This window comes from Mobula birostris, chromosome 6 (assembly GCF_030028105.1).
Source record: "Mobula birostris isolate sMobBir1 chromosome 6, sMobBir1.hap1, whole genome shotgun sequence".
NCBI classification, from domain to species: Eukaryota; Metazoa; Chordata; class Chondrichthyes; order Myliobatiformes; family Myliobatidae; genus Mobula; species Mobula birostris.
In genome coordinates this window covers 132608902-132623373 of record NC_092375.1, presented here as the reverse complement: position 1 = coordinate 132623373, position 14472 = coordinate 132608902, and the positions used below count along the sequence as shown (strand labels likewise).

The 14472-nt window shown below is 43.4% G+C and overlaps 1 protein-coding gene across 2 annotated transcripts in view; it reads left to right on the top strand.

Moving 5' to 3' along the window:
• The first annotated feature begins 5032 nt into the window (after nt 1-5032).
• parp12a (poly (ADP-ribose) polymerase family, member 12a) overlaps nt 5033-14472 on the top strand; it is a 71867-nt gene continuing 62427 nt past the window's right edge. Inside the window, exon 1 of one of the 2 annotated variants that reach the window (XM_072261347.1) lies at nt 5033-5459. In XM_072261347.1, the coding sequence (XP_072117448.1) occupies nt 5119-5459 (341 nt within the window). In that variant the 5' untranslated portion in view covers nt 5033-5118. The remainder of the gene's footprint in view (nt 5460-14472) is intronic. The other variant, XM_072261346.1, reaches the window with a different exon arrangement.

Below are 14472 nucleotides of genomic sequence, written 5' to 3'. Positions count from 1 at the left end.
AGAGCCAGAGAGAATAGCTGAAATACCCACAAGGTGAGAAAGGATTTGAAAGGAGTAACAGTTTTAAAATGGATGCATTGCCTCAGTAGGATCCACTGAAGGTTAGCAAGCACTGTGTGAGAATTGGGGCATGGGTAGCAAAGTTTTAGATGACTCCAAGGGTATTTAGAATAGAACCAGTGCTAGAAATAACTAATCTAGTAATAAAGCTGGGTACAGGGAATGACACAGCAGTATATGACCCGAGTTGGGGTCACATTGAGCTGTGCTGCCCCAGCAAACCCTGATTTAACCCTAACCTAATTTACAATGACCAATTAACATGCCCACTACATCTTTGTACTGATATATAGAACAAATGAGATCATGAAAAGGCAATGTAACTTCATTTGATTAGGAAAGAGGAGTTAGAATGCATGGTAATTATGGGAAAGATTGAAGGGAAAAAAGCAAGAGGAAGACAAAGACAAATGATGGAGACAGCAGCCAGAGAACTGGGAATGAATACCAATGAATTGATCCACTTGACCCGAAACAGGAGTGTGTGGGCCATGGCAGTCAAAGCTCAAATTGGGCATGGCTTCTGATGGTGGTGATGATAAAACAAAGGGAAATCTTATCTCCAGAATTAAAATCCCCTCAATCAATTTTACACACCACAGGCAGTACCTGTATATCTGCACATTAAACAACTGAGCTCTGCTCTCATCTGTAACATAAACAATAGGGCACTAAATATCCACTTCCAACTTCCCCCAGTGTGTAACACTTCCCTCTTCACTATCAAGACGCACGAGAAACTCCCTCCATATCTTGGGAACCACCTTCCAACCAAGGTTAGAGCAATTCAACACTGCCTTCAGGTGACTAGTAGAGCTTTGCACAGATAAGCAAAAAGACCAAGACCTCAAACCCAGCACTAAACAGCCATAAACGCTCCCCTCTTGTATGTTACAAGGACATGGACAATCTGCACCAGGCAACTCAAAGCACAGGAGAAGTAGAATCTGAGATTATATGCAAAATTCAACCAACCCATTGGTAGGAGACGGGTCTCTCCTGGCACTGAGTTTCTAGTCATACTCAGCCAGGTCAGGTGGGTAGATCATTGTTTAAATGTTTGTCAGTGGATTCCCATCCACCAGCCATTCTGTAAGTGATATCCTACAAGGATAGGAGACGCTGCAAGAGGAGCCTCAATTTTGCTTGGAAAAAGTAGAATATCTGCAACTCCTGGTGTGTGATCACTTCATTGTGATGTGGCTATAGAAATCTGTATGAATCCAAGCTATGTCTCAGCAGTCATACTCCATTGAAATAGACCATTTAGCCCACTGAGTTCATACAGAACATCGAGCATACATTTGCACTAATTCCAATTTATTCTGTTATTCCCATCAACTCCCTCCAGATTCTACCACTCATTCATACTTGGGGCAATTTACAGTGGCCAATTAATGGAAGATAATCTGCAAAGCGATAATACTGTGCAATAGAAGCCATGGAGAAGAATTGCACAATCCCTGTCGCACGCTTATCATGCACTTCCTACCTCACCTTTGGCAAAGTCTGTACAGCCTGCACACTTCAGCGGAGAGGAAGAGGAACAAGCTGCTCAGAGCCCACAATGGAGTCAAACTAAATTGCCTTCATCGCTGAGAAACTGCTTTGTAAACTAGTTCCCACAAAAGCAATGTAATAATGAGATCACCTCTGATGCTTAGTTAAAATTTTTCTTGCCATTCAAACTGGTAACTTCATCTGACAGGGCAGGCAGTCTTCACTGAATATCTCATCCACAAAGATGCACTTCGGCACTTCAATGAAGCTCAAGACTGCGTGGGAAAACATGCATTCACAAATAAGCCAAGACACAGATGATACCCATCCTTTGGTAAAGGGTAGCTTTCTTGGAGAAAAGTTGTACTAGAGTTGCAACAAGAATCAACAAGATCGAGACGACCTAAATGATCCAGATACAACAGTCTATGAATGCAATGCACTTAGTGCAATCTACAAGCCATTTATCTTCTCACACTCCACCCCGTGGTATCTCGATTGCATGCACTCTGATGCTCATTGCTGCCTTTCCCAGAAATGGAAACCAGGCTGTTTTTTTTTCCGTAACCATCCCAGGCACTTCATTCTGACAATTGACTCCAGTCTCCTCCCTTCCAGTACTGTTTTCTTGGTGTCAGCATATGATTCAGTAGTCAGACTATTGCATCTGATTCTACAATAAATAACACAGGAAACACCAACAAATTCAGTACTGTGGTGCTGTGGAGTAAGCCTTCTTTTAAATGAGAAAGTAAACTAATGCCATGCTCTGAGGCAGATGTAAACCATAAGATATAGGAGCAGAATTAGGTCATTCAGCCCATTGAGTCTGCCCCCAATCCATCATGGATGATTTATTATCTCTCTCAACCCCATTCTCCTGCTTTATCGTAATCTCTGGGGCCCTGATTAATCAAGAACCTATCGACATCCGCCTTAAACATACCCAATTACTTGGCCTGCACAGCCCTCTGTGGCAATGAATTCCAGAGATTCACCATCCACTGGCTAAAGAAATTCGTTCTCATATTTGTTCTAAATGGATGTTCCTCTATTCTGAGACTGTGACCTCTGGTCCTAGGTTCCCCCACTATAGGAAACATCCTCTCCACATCCACTCAGCATGTCAATATTCGATAGGTTTCAATGAAATCCCCTCCTCATACTTCCAAACTTCAACAAGTACAGGCCCAGGTCCATGAAGCGCTCGCTCTTCATATGTTAACCCTTTCATTCCTGGGATCATTCTCGTGAACCACCTCTGGACACTCTCCAATGCCATCACATCCTTTCTTGAAGGGACCGAAAACTGCTCTCAATACCCCAAGTGCGACTGACCAAACATTTTATAAAGCCTCAGCATTGCACCCTTTTTTTTGTATTCTAGTCCTCGCGAAATTAATGCTAACAATGTATTTACCTTATTTACCAATGACTCAACCTGCAAGTTCACCTTCTGTCCTGTATTCATCACTCTTTTCGAATTTGGCCCCCTGTTACACTTTAACTCATCCACCGACTTTGATTTTATCCCATCATCTTGTCCTTCCTCACAGCTCACTACATGCTGCATATAGTTGCATGCCAATTGCCCCTTCCTCAGTCCTATCACACTGGTTCCCATACTCAAGCCAAGTTAAGTCCTCCCTAACACTTCTAGAAAACTTTACTGCAGGAGATTAGTCCCCCCTGGGGTTCATGTGTAACCCGTCCTTTTTGTACAGGTCATACTTTCTACAGAAGGGATCCCAATTATCCAGAAATATGAAACCCTGCCCCTTGCACAGATTCCTCAGCCACACATTCATCTGCCAAATCATCTAAACTCTTACCCTCACTAGCGCATAGCAGAAGCAGCAATCTATATACTACCCTGGATGCACTGCTTTTCAGCTTTCTACCTAACCTATTCTCTCTTCAGGATTGCCTCACTTTTCCTACCTATATCGTTGGTACCACAGCCGGCTGTTCACTCTCCCCATTTAGAATACTGGTGGCCTGATCTGAGACCTCCCTGACGCTGGCACCTGGTTGGCAACCCCGCCTTCTCTTCTGAGCCACACAAGACTCAGTGCCAGAGATCAGGTCGCTGCGGCTTCTGGTAGGTGTTCCCTGCCCCAAAAATATCCAAAGCGGTATACTTATTATTGAGGGCATGACCTACACTGGCTTTCCTCCTTTCGTCCCCCTGAAAGTCACCCAGGTTCCTGCCTCCTGTAACGTACGGGTAAAGATCCTCGCTGGTATTCTGCAAAATGAGCACTTGCCACTGCCGATTGTCAAATAAAATTACTAAAGCATTGATTGTCGCTGTTGATTGCTTCATCAGAATTAGAGGGTCTATCACTGGCTGAAAACGTTTGGAAATTACAAAAACCATAATGGATTTTTTTTTTTTGCAAAGCTTGTACAGTTTATTCTAGTATCCAATTGTTTGAAAGTCCTCACGGTTCAGCATCTGGTTTACTGGGTGCCAACTTACGTGCTCCCTGTTGCACACGGAGACCTAAGTTCCCACACTCCCCTTAAATTTATCAGCTTCACTGGAAATTCATGATAGTACTGCGTGCCATATTTTAATAAGGCGAGTTAAATTACTTTGGAGAATTAACTGGGAATAACATCTGATAATCTGGAAAATCTGTCAGTCCGCCACAACCCAAGTGCTGAGGGTATAGATTTGTACTGGTTTGTAGGTTATTTTACCAAAACTGATGTGTTCTGATGTTTGGAAACAGTCATTTTGTGTATCTGAATATCAGCTCGGTGTCAGGTGGGGACAAGATGCAGACAGTTTATTGAGTTTCCCTGTGACTTACTGACAGTCTACTCTGGTGAAAAAGCACAGAAAATGTCAGAAATACCCAGCAAGCAGGAAGCGTCAGTGGAAGAGGGAACGAGAGTAAACATTTTGGTCATAGCCTGTCAGAATCGGGAAAGATAAGGAAAATAAAGTTTTAAGTCGCAGAGGATATGGGGCAGGAATGGATGGGACAAAGAAACTATCTGTGGTAGGGTGAGGTAACGATTGCTGTGGGGATAAATTGTAAAACACCTGCTAAATGAGTTAAGGAAAAACAGAACAAAAACTACGAGATCTGGTGGATTAAATATTGAAAACCTGGTAGAACCCAGCGGATTTTCCTCAAATATTTCCGCCAAAGAACTTTCTCAACAGTTTTCTATATTTTAAGCATAAACGCACCTCTCGTTTGCTCCAGTGACTCTGGCTCTGTGTAGAACCGTCCCTCTTGTGCGCCATTGCGTTCTTCCCCTATTCATACAAAAAGGCAACTAACTGTTTGATTTCTACCCTCTCACACACTCGCTTTCGCCCACTGTCCATCGTCTCGCAACAGCTCTTCATCCTGTACCTTGTCAGAGGAAATGTTATTGACCCATTGTGAGATGGAGGAAAAGACGTAGTTTGCAAAAGCAGCCTATCGTGACTGAGGAAGGCGGGGCAGCCCAAAATTTCGGTTTCGTTTTTCACTTTGTTTCCAGGACTCGGTTAAAAAAAGGGAGAAGATCCAGAGATTAGGGAGGGCTGGCGGCACCATGTCTCTAGACCGAGTCCGGGACTACTGTATTCAGACCTTGTGCTCCCGTTGTGGTTCGCTGAGCTACAGCAGTTTGCGCAGGGAGGTCTCCAGGTATTTCAAGGTGTCAGACGGAGAGTTGTGCAAGTTACTGGCAGACGGGCAGTTGTTCACCGAAGTGCCGGCCGAGGTCTCAGGTCTCCCGGGCCTTCAGCTCAGCGGAGACTCTTTGATCATCGCCACCACTCCTGCAAGGCTGTGCAATGACTTCCTCAAAAGAAAGTGCAGCGATGGTGACTGCAGCCAACTCCATCTATGCAAGTTCTTCATGTTCGACAACTGTAGGTTCGCCAAAGGAAGGTAAAAGAACTCGGTCTTCTGTGTTGGCAAAGGGGGTGGGGTTTAACACTGTGTAAACTGAGACTTGGGCAGGCAGGCGTGATAAATAAGGAGAGGGAGTTTGGGGAAGGGGATTACTGAGAACAGATTGAGGGTCAGGAGTTTTTCTTACACACACACACACTTTAATGCAGTCAGCGACTTTCTTAATTTTTCAGAATCAAGGAACAGAAAAAGCCAGACCCATTATTGAAGGTCATGTTACTACCCAATAGAGTAATGCCGCAGTTAAGATGGCTTGGGAGTGAGAGAAAGCTTTTGAGTAGAATATTATTATTACTGCTTCAACCATGCCCTAAACAACAGTTTAATCATTTTGGATCCAGAAAATTGAGGAAACAAAGTCAAACTAAAATCTATTATCAAAATAGGTATATGTGACCATATACCACCTTGAGATTCAGTTTCTTGCAGGCATTTACAGGAAAATAAAGGAATACAGTTCATTAAAACTATACATAAGCAATGACCAACAAACAACTAATGTGCAATAGAATACAAATTGAGCAAATAAATACTGAGAACTTGAGTGGTAAAGTCTTTTAGAGTCTGTAGGTTGTGGAATCAGTTTCAGATTTGTGGTTCAAGACTCAATCTGAATTTAAGCACCCTGCAGGATGACATTCCAGTGGTTTTACAAACACACTGCTCTGTTGGGAAAACCATCTTTCAGGTGAGGCATTAAGCTGAGACCTCATGAATATAGAGATTGTGAGGGCCCAGATCAGTGGAAATGCACTGAAGTTGTACATCTCTGTGTGCCTCCATAACGAATCCGACAACAGAGCACAGTTGTGTCACAATCCGCATTCCATAAAGACTAATTCAGGACTTCAAATGGAACTGATAATATTTGATCAGATCTGGAACATAAGTGGCAATGATAATTGGATTTTTTCATATGCATACTGACAGCCACAGTTATGTGCAGCAATGGCAGTACTTCAGAAAAGTACCCAATTGTCAGAACTTTTGAATGTCCTAAGGTAGTATATCTTGATAGGCCACTTTTGAACATCTGATATGTCAAAAGGTTTGTTCACTTAAGGGTCTCATGTTCATTTCCCAGCCCCAGTAGAGTTATATTTAATATTTATTATATATCTTTTAAATTGTGATGTTATAAAGATCTGGGATCTAATGGATTCCATCCCAGAATGTCAAAAAGAGGAGTGAGTAAATTATGGTACATTATTTGCAATCCCTAAATCCTGAAATTTTACCTGTAAAATGTAATATTATAACTGTCGGTTGATTACTTATAAAGGGAGAGGGGAGTTACAGTTAACAAAGCCCCTCATGGTAGGCTGATCCAGGAAATTAAGATGTATGGGATCCATGTTGACTTGGTACTGTGACTTGCCCACAGAAGACAGAGAGTACAGGAGGGGTGGTATTCTGGCTGGATTCCTGTGACCAGTGGTGCCCTGCAGTGAGCAGTGCTGCATGTGTGATACCTGTGAAATAACTCAGAAGAAAGTGTTGATAGGTTGGTTAGTAAGATGGCAAATGGCGCAAAGGTTGGTGTAAGTGTGGACAATGTAGAGGTTGTCAAAGAATACAGCAGAATATAGATCAGAGAAATGCAAATTGTTTAATCTGAACAGGATCATAAGAGGGGGAGCAGAATTAGGCCATTCAGCCCATTGGGATGCTCTTTAATTTCACCATGGTCGATCCATTTTCTGTCTCAACCCCATTCTCCTGCCTTCTTGCTGAAAGCTTCCTGACACTGTATTCCAGCTACCACTTTTGCCCATTCTCCTAATCTGTCTAAGTTCTAGTGCAGACACCTTGCTTTCTCAACACCTGCCCCTTCACCTATCTTCATATTGTCCGCAGACTTGGCCACAAAGCCATTAATTCCATCATCCAAGTCATTGACATTTCCGTAACAGAAGCAGTCCTAACACTGACCTCTCGGAACACCAATAGTCACCGGCAGCCAATCAGAAAAGGCTCCCATATCCATGCTGGTATCATTCCTGTAATACTATGGGCTCTTAACTTATTAAGCAGCCTCATGTATGGCACCTTGTCAAAGACCTTCTGAAAATCCAAGTAAACAACATCTACTGATTCTCCTGCTTGTTATTTCCTCAACGAATTCTAACAGAGGTGTCAGGCAAGATTTTCCCTTAAGGAAACCATGCTAATTTTGTCCTATTTTATCATGAGACCTCACCCTTAACATTCAACTCCCAACATCTTCCCAGCCACTGAGATCAGACTAACTGACCTATAATTTCCTTTCTTCCATCACCCTTCCTTCTTGAGAGTAAGGTGTTGCACTTTGGGAGGTCACATGTAATGAAAGAATACAGTTAGTAGCAGGATACTTGACAGCATTGATTTACAGACAGATGTTGGGGTCCAACTCTATAGCTCCCTGAAAGTGGCTAAACAATTAGATAGGGTCGTAAAGAGGTCATATAGCACACTTTCCTTCACAGGTAAGGGCATTGAGTATAAGAGGAAGGAAGTCATGTTGCAGCTGTATAAAATTCTGGTTAAGCTGCACTTGTGCAGTTGCCCCATTACCGAAGGATGAGGAGGCTTTGGAAAAGGCGCAGAAGATGTTTACTGAAACACAGGTTATGAGCAACAAGAAGAAATTGGATAAACTTGGGTTGTTTCTGACAGGGTCAGAGACTGATGAGACACCTGAAAGAATTTAATAAAATTATCAGAAACATAGATTGGATTGACAGTCAGAATCTTTATACCAGAGTAGAAATGTCACACGCTAGAAGACATGCATTTCAAATGAGAGGGGAAAGTTTAAAGGAGATTTGTGGGGCAAGCTTTTTTATTAAAAATACTGTTGGGTATTCCAAATGGGCTTCCAGGAGTAGTGGTGGATGCAGATATGATGGTGGCATTTAAGATGGTATTAGATAGACATGAGAATATAATACGCAGGTAATGGAGGCATATGGATTAGGGATGGGCAGAAGTGATTTAATTTAGCATCATGTTTGGCGCAAACATCGTGGGCTCACAAGCCTTTTCTTACGTTGTATTACAGTCTTTAAAGTTTCTCAGCAGTTACAAAGATGAAAATTATCTTAGTCTGACTAACCAGTTGGGCAAAAAATCAGCCAGGGAATAACAGCAAGAATGAGTCAAGAGTTTCTTATACATACATTAAGTGACCTAGTATTGACCAATCCTGTTGCCCTTTTTGTTTTTTTTTAATTCCAAATATTTTTATTGTTTTTTTAAATAAAGAGAGCATAGTATAAAGAAGGTTTGTGCAGTTCATAACAAATGTATCAAATGTACAATTCACACCTATGAAAGAGATGCACCCAAAGTACAATCATGCTTTGGTTGCCTTCCTGCCCCAACCCACTCCTCCCAATCCCCATCTCCAAGCCAGCATCCTATTAGCATAAAGGATTAAACAGAACCTTTGTTCCCACAGAGCTGCATTGGTATAGAGAAGGTGTATTTTCCTAATACATAAACTGTTGTATGTTTACAAGTCTGGGTCCGTAGAATTTTACCAGGAAATGCTGGGAAGTCAGGGATTTATGTGCAGAGGAAAGGAAGAAAGGATGGACCTGCAGCTTGGCTGGGAATTCTGAAAATATTCAAGCAAGGGTCCCCACACCTTTTGGAACTTTATGTCCGAGTTGAGAATTGAATAATGGATCTTCTCAAGGTGTAGACTGGACATGATGTCCCTGAGCCACTGAGCGTGGATGGGCTTGGCAGCATCCCTCCACCTGAGCAAGACTGCGCGCCTGGCCAAAACAGAGGCAAAAGACAGTGTGCGACGTTTGGTCAGACATAGGTGCGTGTCCCCCTCTCCAGAGGTGCCGAAAAGAGCAATCAGAGGGTTAGGTTCCAAATTATAATTAAGTATTTGGGATAGAGTATGGACAACATCTTTCCAGTATTTTTCCAAGCTAGGGCATGTCCAGTACATGTGAATAAGGGAAGCCTCGCCCCTTTTGCATTTGTCACATCTGGGTAAATGCGAGATAATTTAGTTTTAGACATATGGATCCTGTGTACGACCTTGATCTGTAACATAAAGAGGTTGAGTTAACTAACTTAAAAACTGAATCCCATACATTGTCTGACAGTGAGAAATTTAAATCTTGCTCCCAGGCAGTTTTAATTTTGTCAAGGGGGGCTTGCCTCAGGACCACTAGCTTGTCACAAATAGTAGATATTAAACCTTTGCGCAATGGATTCATGCAGAGAAACAAATCAACGATGTTTATGTCAGGTGCCTTAGGGAAGTTTGATATCAAAGGGCTGATAAAATGTCTACTTTGCAAATATCCTGAGAAATGAGTGTTAAACTTTGCAGTCAGTTGTTCAAATGATGCAAAGCATTTGTCTATAAAAAGATCTTTAAAGCTCCTGATGTCCTTTCTGTACCAGTCTTGAAATGTTGGATCATGTATAGAAGGCTGGAAGAGATGATTATATATAATAGGACTTGAAAGAGAGAAGCCATGGAGACCACAATGCCTTCTGAACTGAGTCCATACTCTCAGGGTGTGCCTGATAACAGGATTAACAATTGGTTTAGGAGTAAGAAAAGGGATTGCGGATCCAAGAAGTGCGGAGATGGAGAAATTCTTAATAGAATGGGCTCCATTGCGGCCCATATTAGGCAGTCAGATTGATTGTAAGAATGAGACCAAAAGATGAGACAGTGTATATTAGCTGCCCAGTAATATAAGCGGAAATTGGGCAAAGCCATGCCCCCAACACTTTTAGATTTTTGAAGATGGACTTTATTCAGTTGGGGACCCTTGCCCTTCCGTAAGTAGGATGATGTGACTGAGCCTAACGAGTCAAAGAAGGCTTTAGGAATGAAAATTGATATGGATTGAAAAGGTATAAGAATTTAGGAAAGATGTTCATTTTGACAACATTGATTCGGCCGATCAGGGACATGGACAGGGGTGACCACTGTGCTAGGTTCTGTTTTGTATGATTTCACAGATTAATGAAATTTTCTCCAAAAAGACGCTTGTGTTTCCTTGTTACAGTGACGCCAAGGTAAGTAAATTGATTATTCACCGCCTTAAAAGGGAGGTTATGGAACTCTGACTCTTGTGCTTCTCCATTTATTGGAAAAAGTTAGCTCTTGTGTAAATTAAGTTTGTATATACCCTGAAAACTGGCTAAATTTGTTAAGGAGTGAGAACATGGGGGGTAAGGAAGTGATTGTGTTTGATATAAAAAGTAAAAGATCATCAGCATAAAGGGAGATTTTGTGCTCAACTCCCTCCCTCCAAATCGCCGTCACATCCGCACCACTGCGGAACGCAACCGCCAGTGGCTCTATGGCCAGATCGAAAAGTAAGGGGCTTAAAGGGCACCCTTAGCGGGTTCCACGTTTGAGATTGAAAGGTTGGGATTGCTGAGAGTTGGTGAAAACAGGGGCGGTGGGACGCGAATATAACAGTTTAATCCACGTGATAAAACTTGGTCCAAAATTAAATTTTTCTAAACAGCAAAGAGGTAATTCCATTCCACACGGTCAAACGCTGTCTCTGTGTCTAAGGAGATGACACATTCAGGGACCCAACTGAATGTGAATATAAAATGTCTAATAGACGGCGTATGTTAAAAAAGGGGAGGTGGTTTTTGTCCAAACTGGTTTGGTCTTCAGAAATAATTGAGAGTAAAATGATCTCCAGTCTACTGGCCAAAACTTTAGCTAAGATTTTGACATCGACATTTAACAGAGAGATTGGCCTGTATGAGGAGCACTCTGTTGGATCTTTGCCTCTCTTCGCTAGAAGAATGATGCGTGCCTCATTAAATGATGCTGGCAGTTTACCTTGTTTAAACGAATCAGATAGAAGTTTAGTTGAGGTAAGAGCAGTGACAAAAATGATTTAAAGAATTCTACAGGGAACCCATCGGATCCTGGAGATTTACCAGTCTGCTGTAACGAGGTGGCTGAGGATATTTCCTCTAATGATATTGGCTCATTCAGTCTCATTTTGAGATCAGGAGAAAGTGTGGGGATACTTAAGCTGTTTAAAAAATTCTCGACAGAAATGTTATCATTTGGGGATTCAGAAGTGCAAAGTCGGGAGTAAAAATTCCTGAATGTGTCGTTGATTTCAGAATGATTCGAGGTGATGTTTCCATTTTCCATTCAAATTTTTGTAATGTGTTGTTTGGCTTTGAGGCCCCTTAATTGGTTGGCTGAAAGTTTACCAGATTTGTCACCATGGATGTAGAACCGACTCCTACTCTTCAAAAGTAGGCATTCAATTGCGTGAGTGGAAATAAGATCAAATTTCGTTTGAAGTTCCACTTGTTTTTTGTACAGCTCCGGATTCTTGATTTGAGCATTTTGTTGGTCTATTTCTTTAATTTGATTGGCCAGATCTAGTTGTTCTTATGGGTCTTTCTTTTCATGTTCACAGTGTAAGAAATTATTTGACCTCTGAGGTATGCTTTCAAAGCATCCCAGACAACCAGGCTTGAGGTTTCAGGTGATGTATTGGTATTAAGGAAAAAGATTATCTGGTCCTCCATAAATTTTACAAAATTATTATCTGACAGTAAGGTCGAATTAAAACGCCAATGCTTATTTATTTGAGGAAGGCCAGGAAGAATTATAGACAGGACAACCGGAGCGTGGTCTGATATCACCATACTCTGATAAACACAGGAACGGACCGATGGAATCAACTGATTATCGATTAGAAAGTAGTCAATTCTAGAAAAGGTGTGATGGATGTGTGAGAAGAAAGAATATTCTCTCTTATTTGGGTGGAGAGAGCGCCATACATCAGAGATGCCATAGTTGGAGAGGAAGAACTGAATTAATGAGGCAGAGTTGCTTAGTACTCTGGGAATAGGAGACGATCGATCCAGCACTGGATCTAACCAACAGTTGAAGTCTCCACCTAGTATGAGAGAGTATGAGCAACACACATAAAAGTTGCTGGTGAACACAGCAGGCCAGGCAGCATCTCTAGGAAGAGGTGCAGTCGACGTTTCAGGCCAAGACCCTTCGTCAGGACTAACTGAAGGAAGAGTGAGTAAGGGATTTGAAAGTTGGAGGGGGAGGGGGAGATCCAAAATGATAGGAGAAGACAGGAGGGGGAGGGATGGAGCCAAGAGCTGGACAGGTGATAGGCAAAGGGATACGAGAAGATCATGGGACAGGAGGTCTGGGAAGTAAGATGGTGGGGGGGGGACCCAGAGGATGGGCAAGGGGTATATTCAGAGGGACAGAGGGAGAAAAAGGAGAGTGAGAGAAAGAATGTGTGGCCTGGCCCCCACCGCTTTATTTTCACCATGGATGTCCAGTCCCTATATACTTCCATCCCCCATCAGGAAGGTCTCAAAGCTCTACGCTTCTTTTTGGATTCCAGACCTAATCAGTTCCCCTCTACCACCACTCTGCTCCGTCTAGCGGAATTAGTCCTTACTCTTAATAATTTCTCCTTTGGCTCCTCCCACTTCCTCCAAACTAAAGGTGTAGCTGTGGGCACCCGTATGGGTCCTAGCTATGCCTGCCTTTTTGTTGGCTTTGTGGAACAATCTATGTTCCGTGCCTATTCTGGTATCTGTCCCCCACTTTTCCTTCGCTACATCGACGACTGCATTGGCGCTGCTTCCTGCATGCATACAGAACTCGTTGACTTTATTAACTTTGCCTCCAACTTTCACCCTGCCCTCAAGTTTACCTGGTCCATTTCAGAAACCTCCCTCCCCTTTCTCGATCTTTCTGTCTCTGTCTCTGGAGACAGCTTATCCACTGATGTCTACTATAAGCCTACTGACTCTCACAGCTATCTGGACTATTCCTCTTCTCACCCTGTCTCTTGCAAAAACGCCATCCCCTTCTCGCAATTCCTCCGTCTCCGTCGCATCTGCTCTCAGGATGAGGCTTTTCATTCTATGACGAGGGAGATGTCTTCTTTTTTTAAAGAAAGGGGCTTCCCTTTCTCCACTATCAACTCTGCTCTTAAACGCATCTCCTCCATTTCACGTACATCTGCTCTCACTCCATCCTCCCGCCACCCCACTAGGAATAGGGTTCCCCGGTCCTCACCTACCACCCCACCAGCCTCCGGGTCCAACATATTATTCTCCGTAACTTCCGCCACCTCCAACGGGATCCCACCACTAAGCACATCTTTCCCTCCCCCCCCCCCCCCGCATTCTGCAGGGATCGCTCCCTACGCAACTCCCTTGTCCATTCGTCCTCCCCATCCCTCCCCACTGATCTCCCTCCTGGCACTTATCCGTGTAAGCGGAACAAGTGCTACACATGCCCTTACACTTCCTCCCTTACCACCATTCAGGGCCCCAAACAGTCCTTCCAGGTGAGGCAACACTTCACCTGTGAGTCGGCTGGGGTGATATACTGCGTCTGGTGCTCCCGATGTGGCCTTTTATATATTGGCGAGACCCGACGCAGACTGGGAGACCGCTTTGCTGAACATCTACGCTCTGTCCGCCAGAGAAAGCAGGATCTCCCAGTGGCCACACATTTTAATTCCACATCCCATTCCCATTCTGACATGTCTATCCACGGCCTCCTGTACTGTAAAGATGAAGCCACACTCAGGTTGGAGGAACAACACCTTATATTCCGTCTGGGTAGCCTCCAACCTGATGGCATGAACATCGACTTCTCTAACTTCCGCTAATGCCCCACCTCCCCCTTGTACCCCATCTGTTACTTATTTTTATACACACATTCTTTCTCTCACTCTCCTTTTTCTCCCTCTGTCCCTCTGAATATACCCCTTGCCCATCCTCTGGGTCCCCCCCCCCCCGTCTTTCTTCCCAGACCTCCTGTCCCATGATCCTCTCGTATCCCTTTTGCCTATCACCTGTCCAGCTCTTGGCTCCGTCCCTCCCCCTCCTGTCTTCTCCTATCATTTTGGATCTCCCCCTCCCCCTCCCACTTTCAAATCCCTTACTCACTCTTCCTTCAGTTAGTCCTGACGAAGGGTCTCGGCCTGAAACT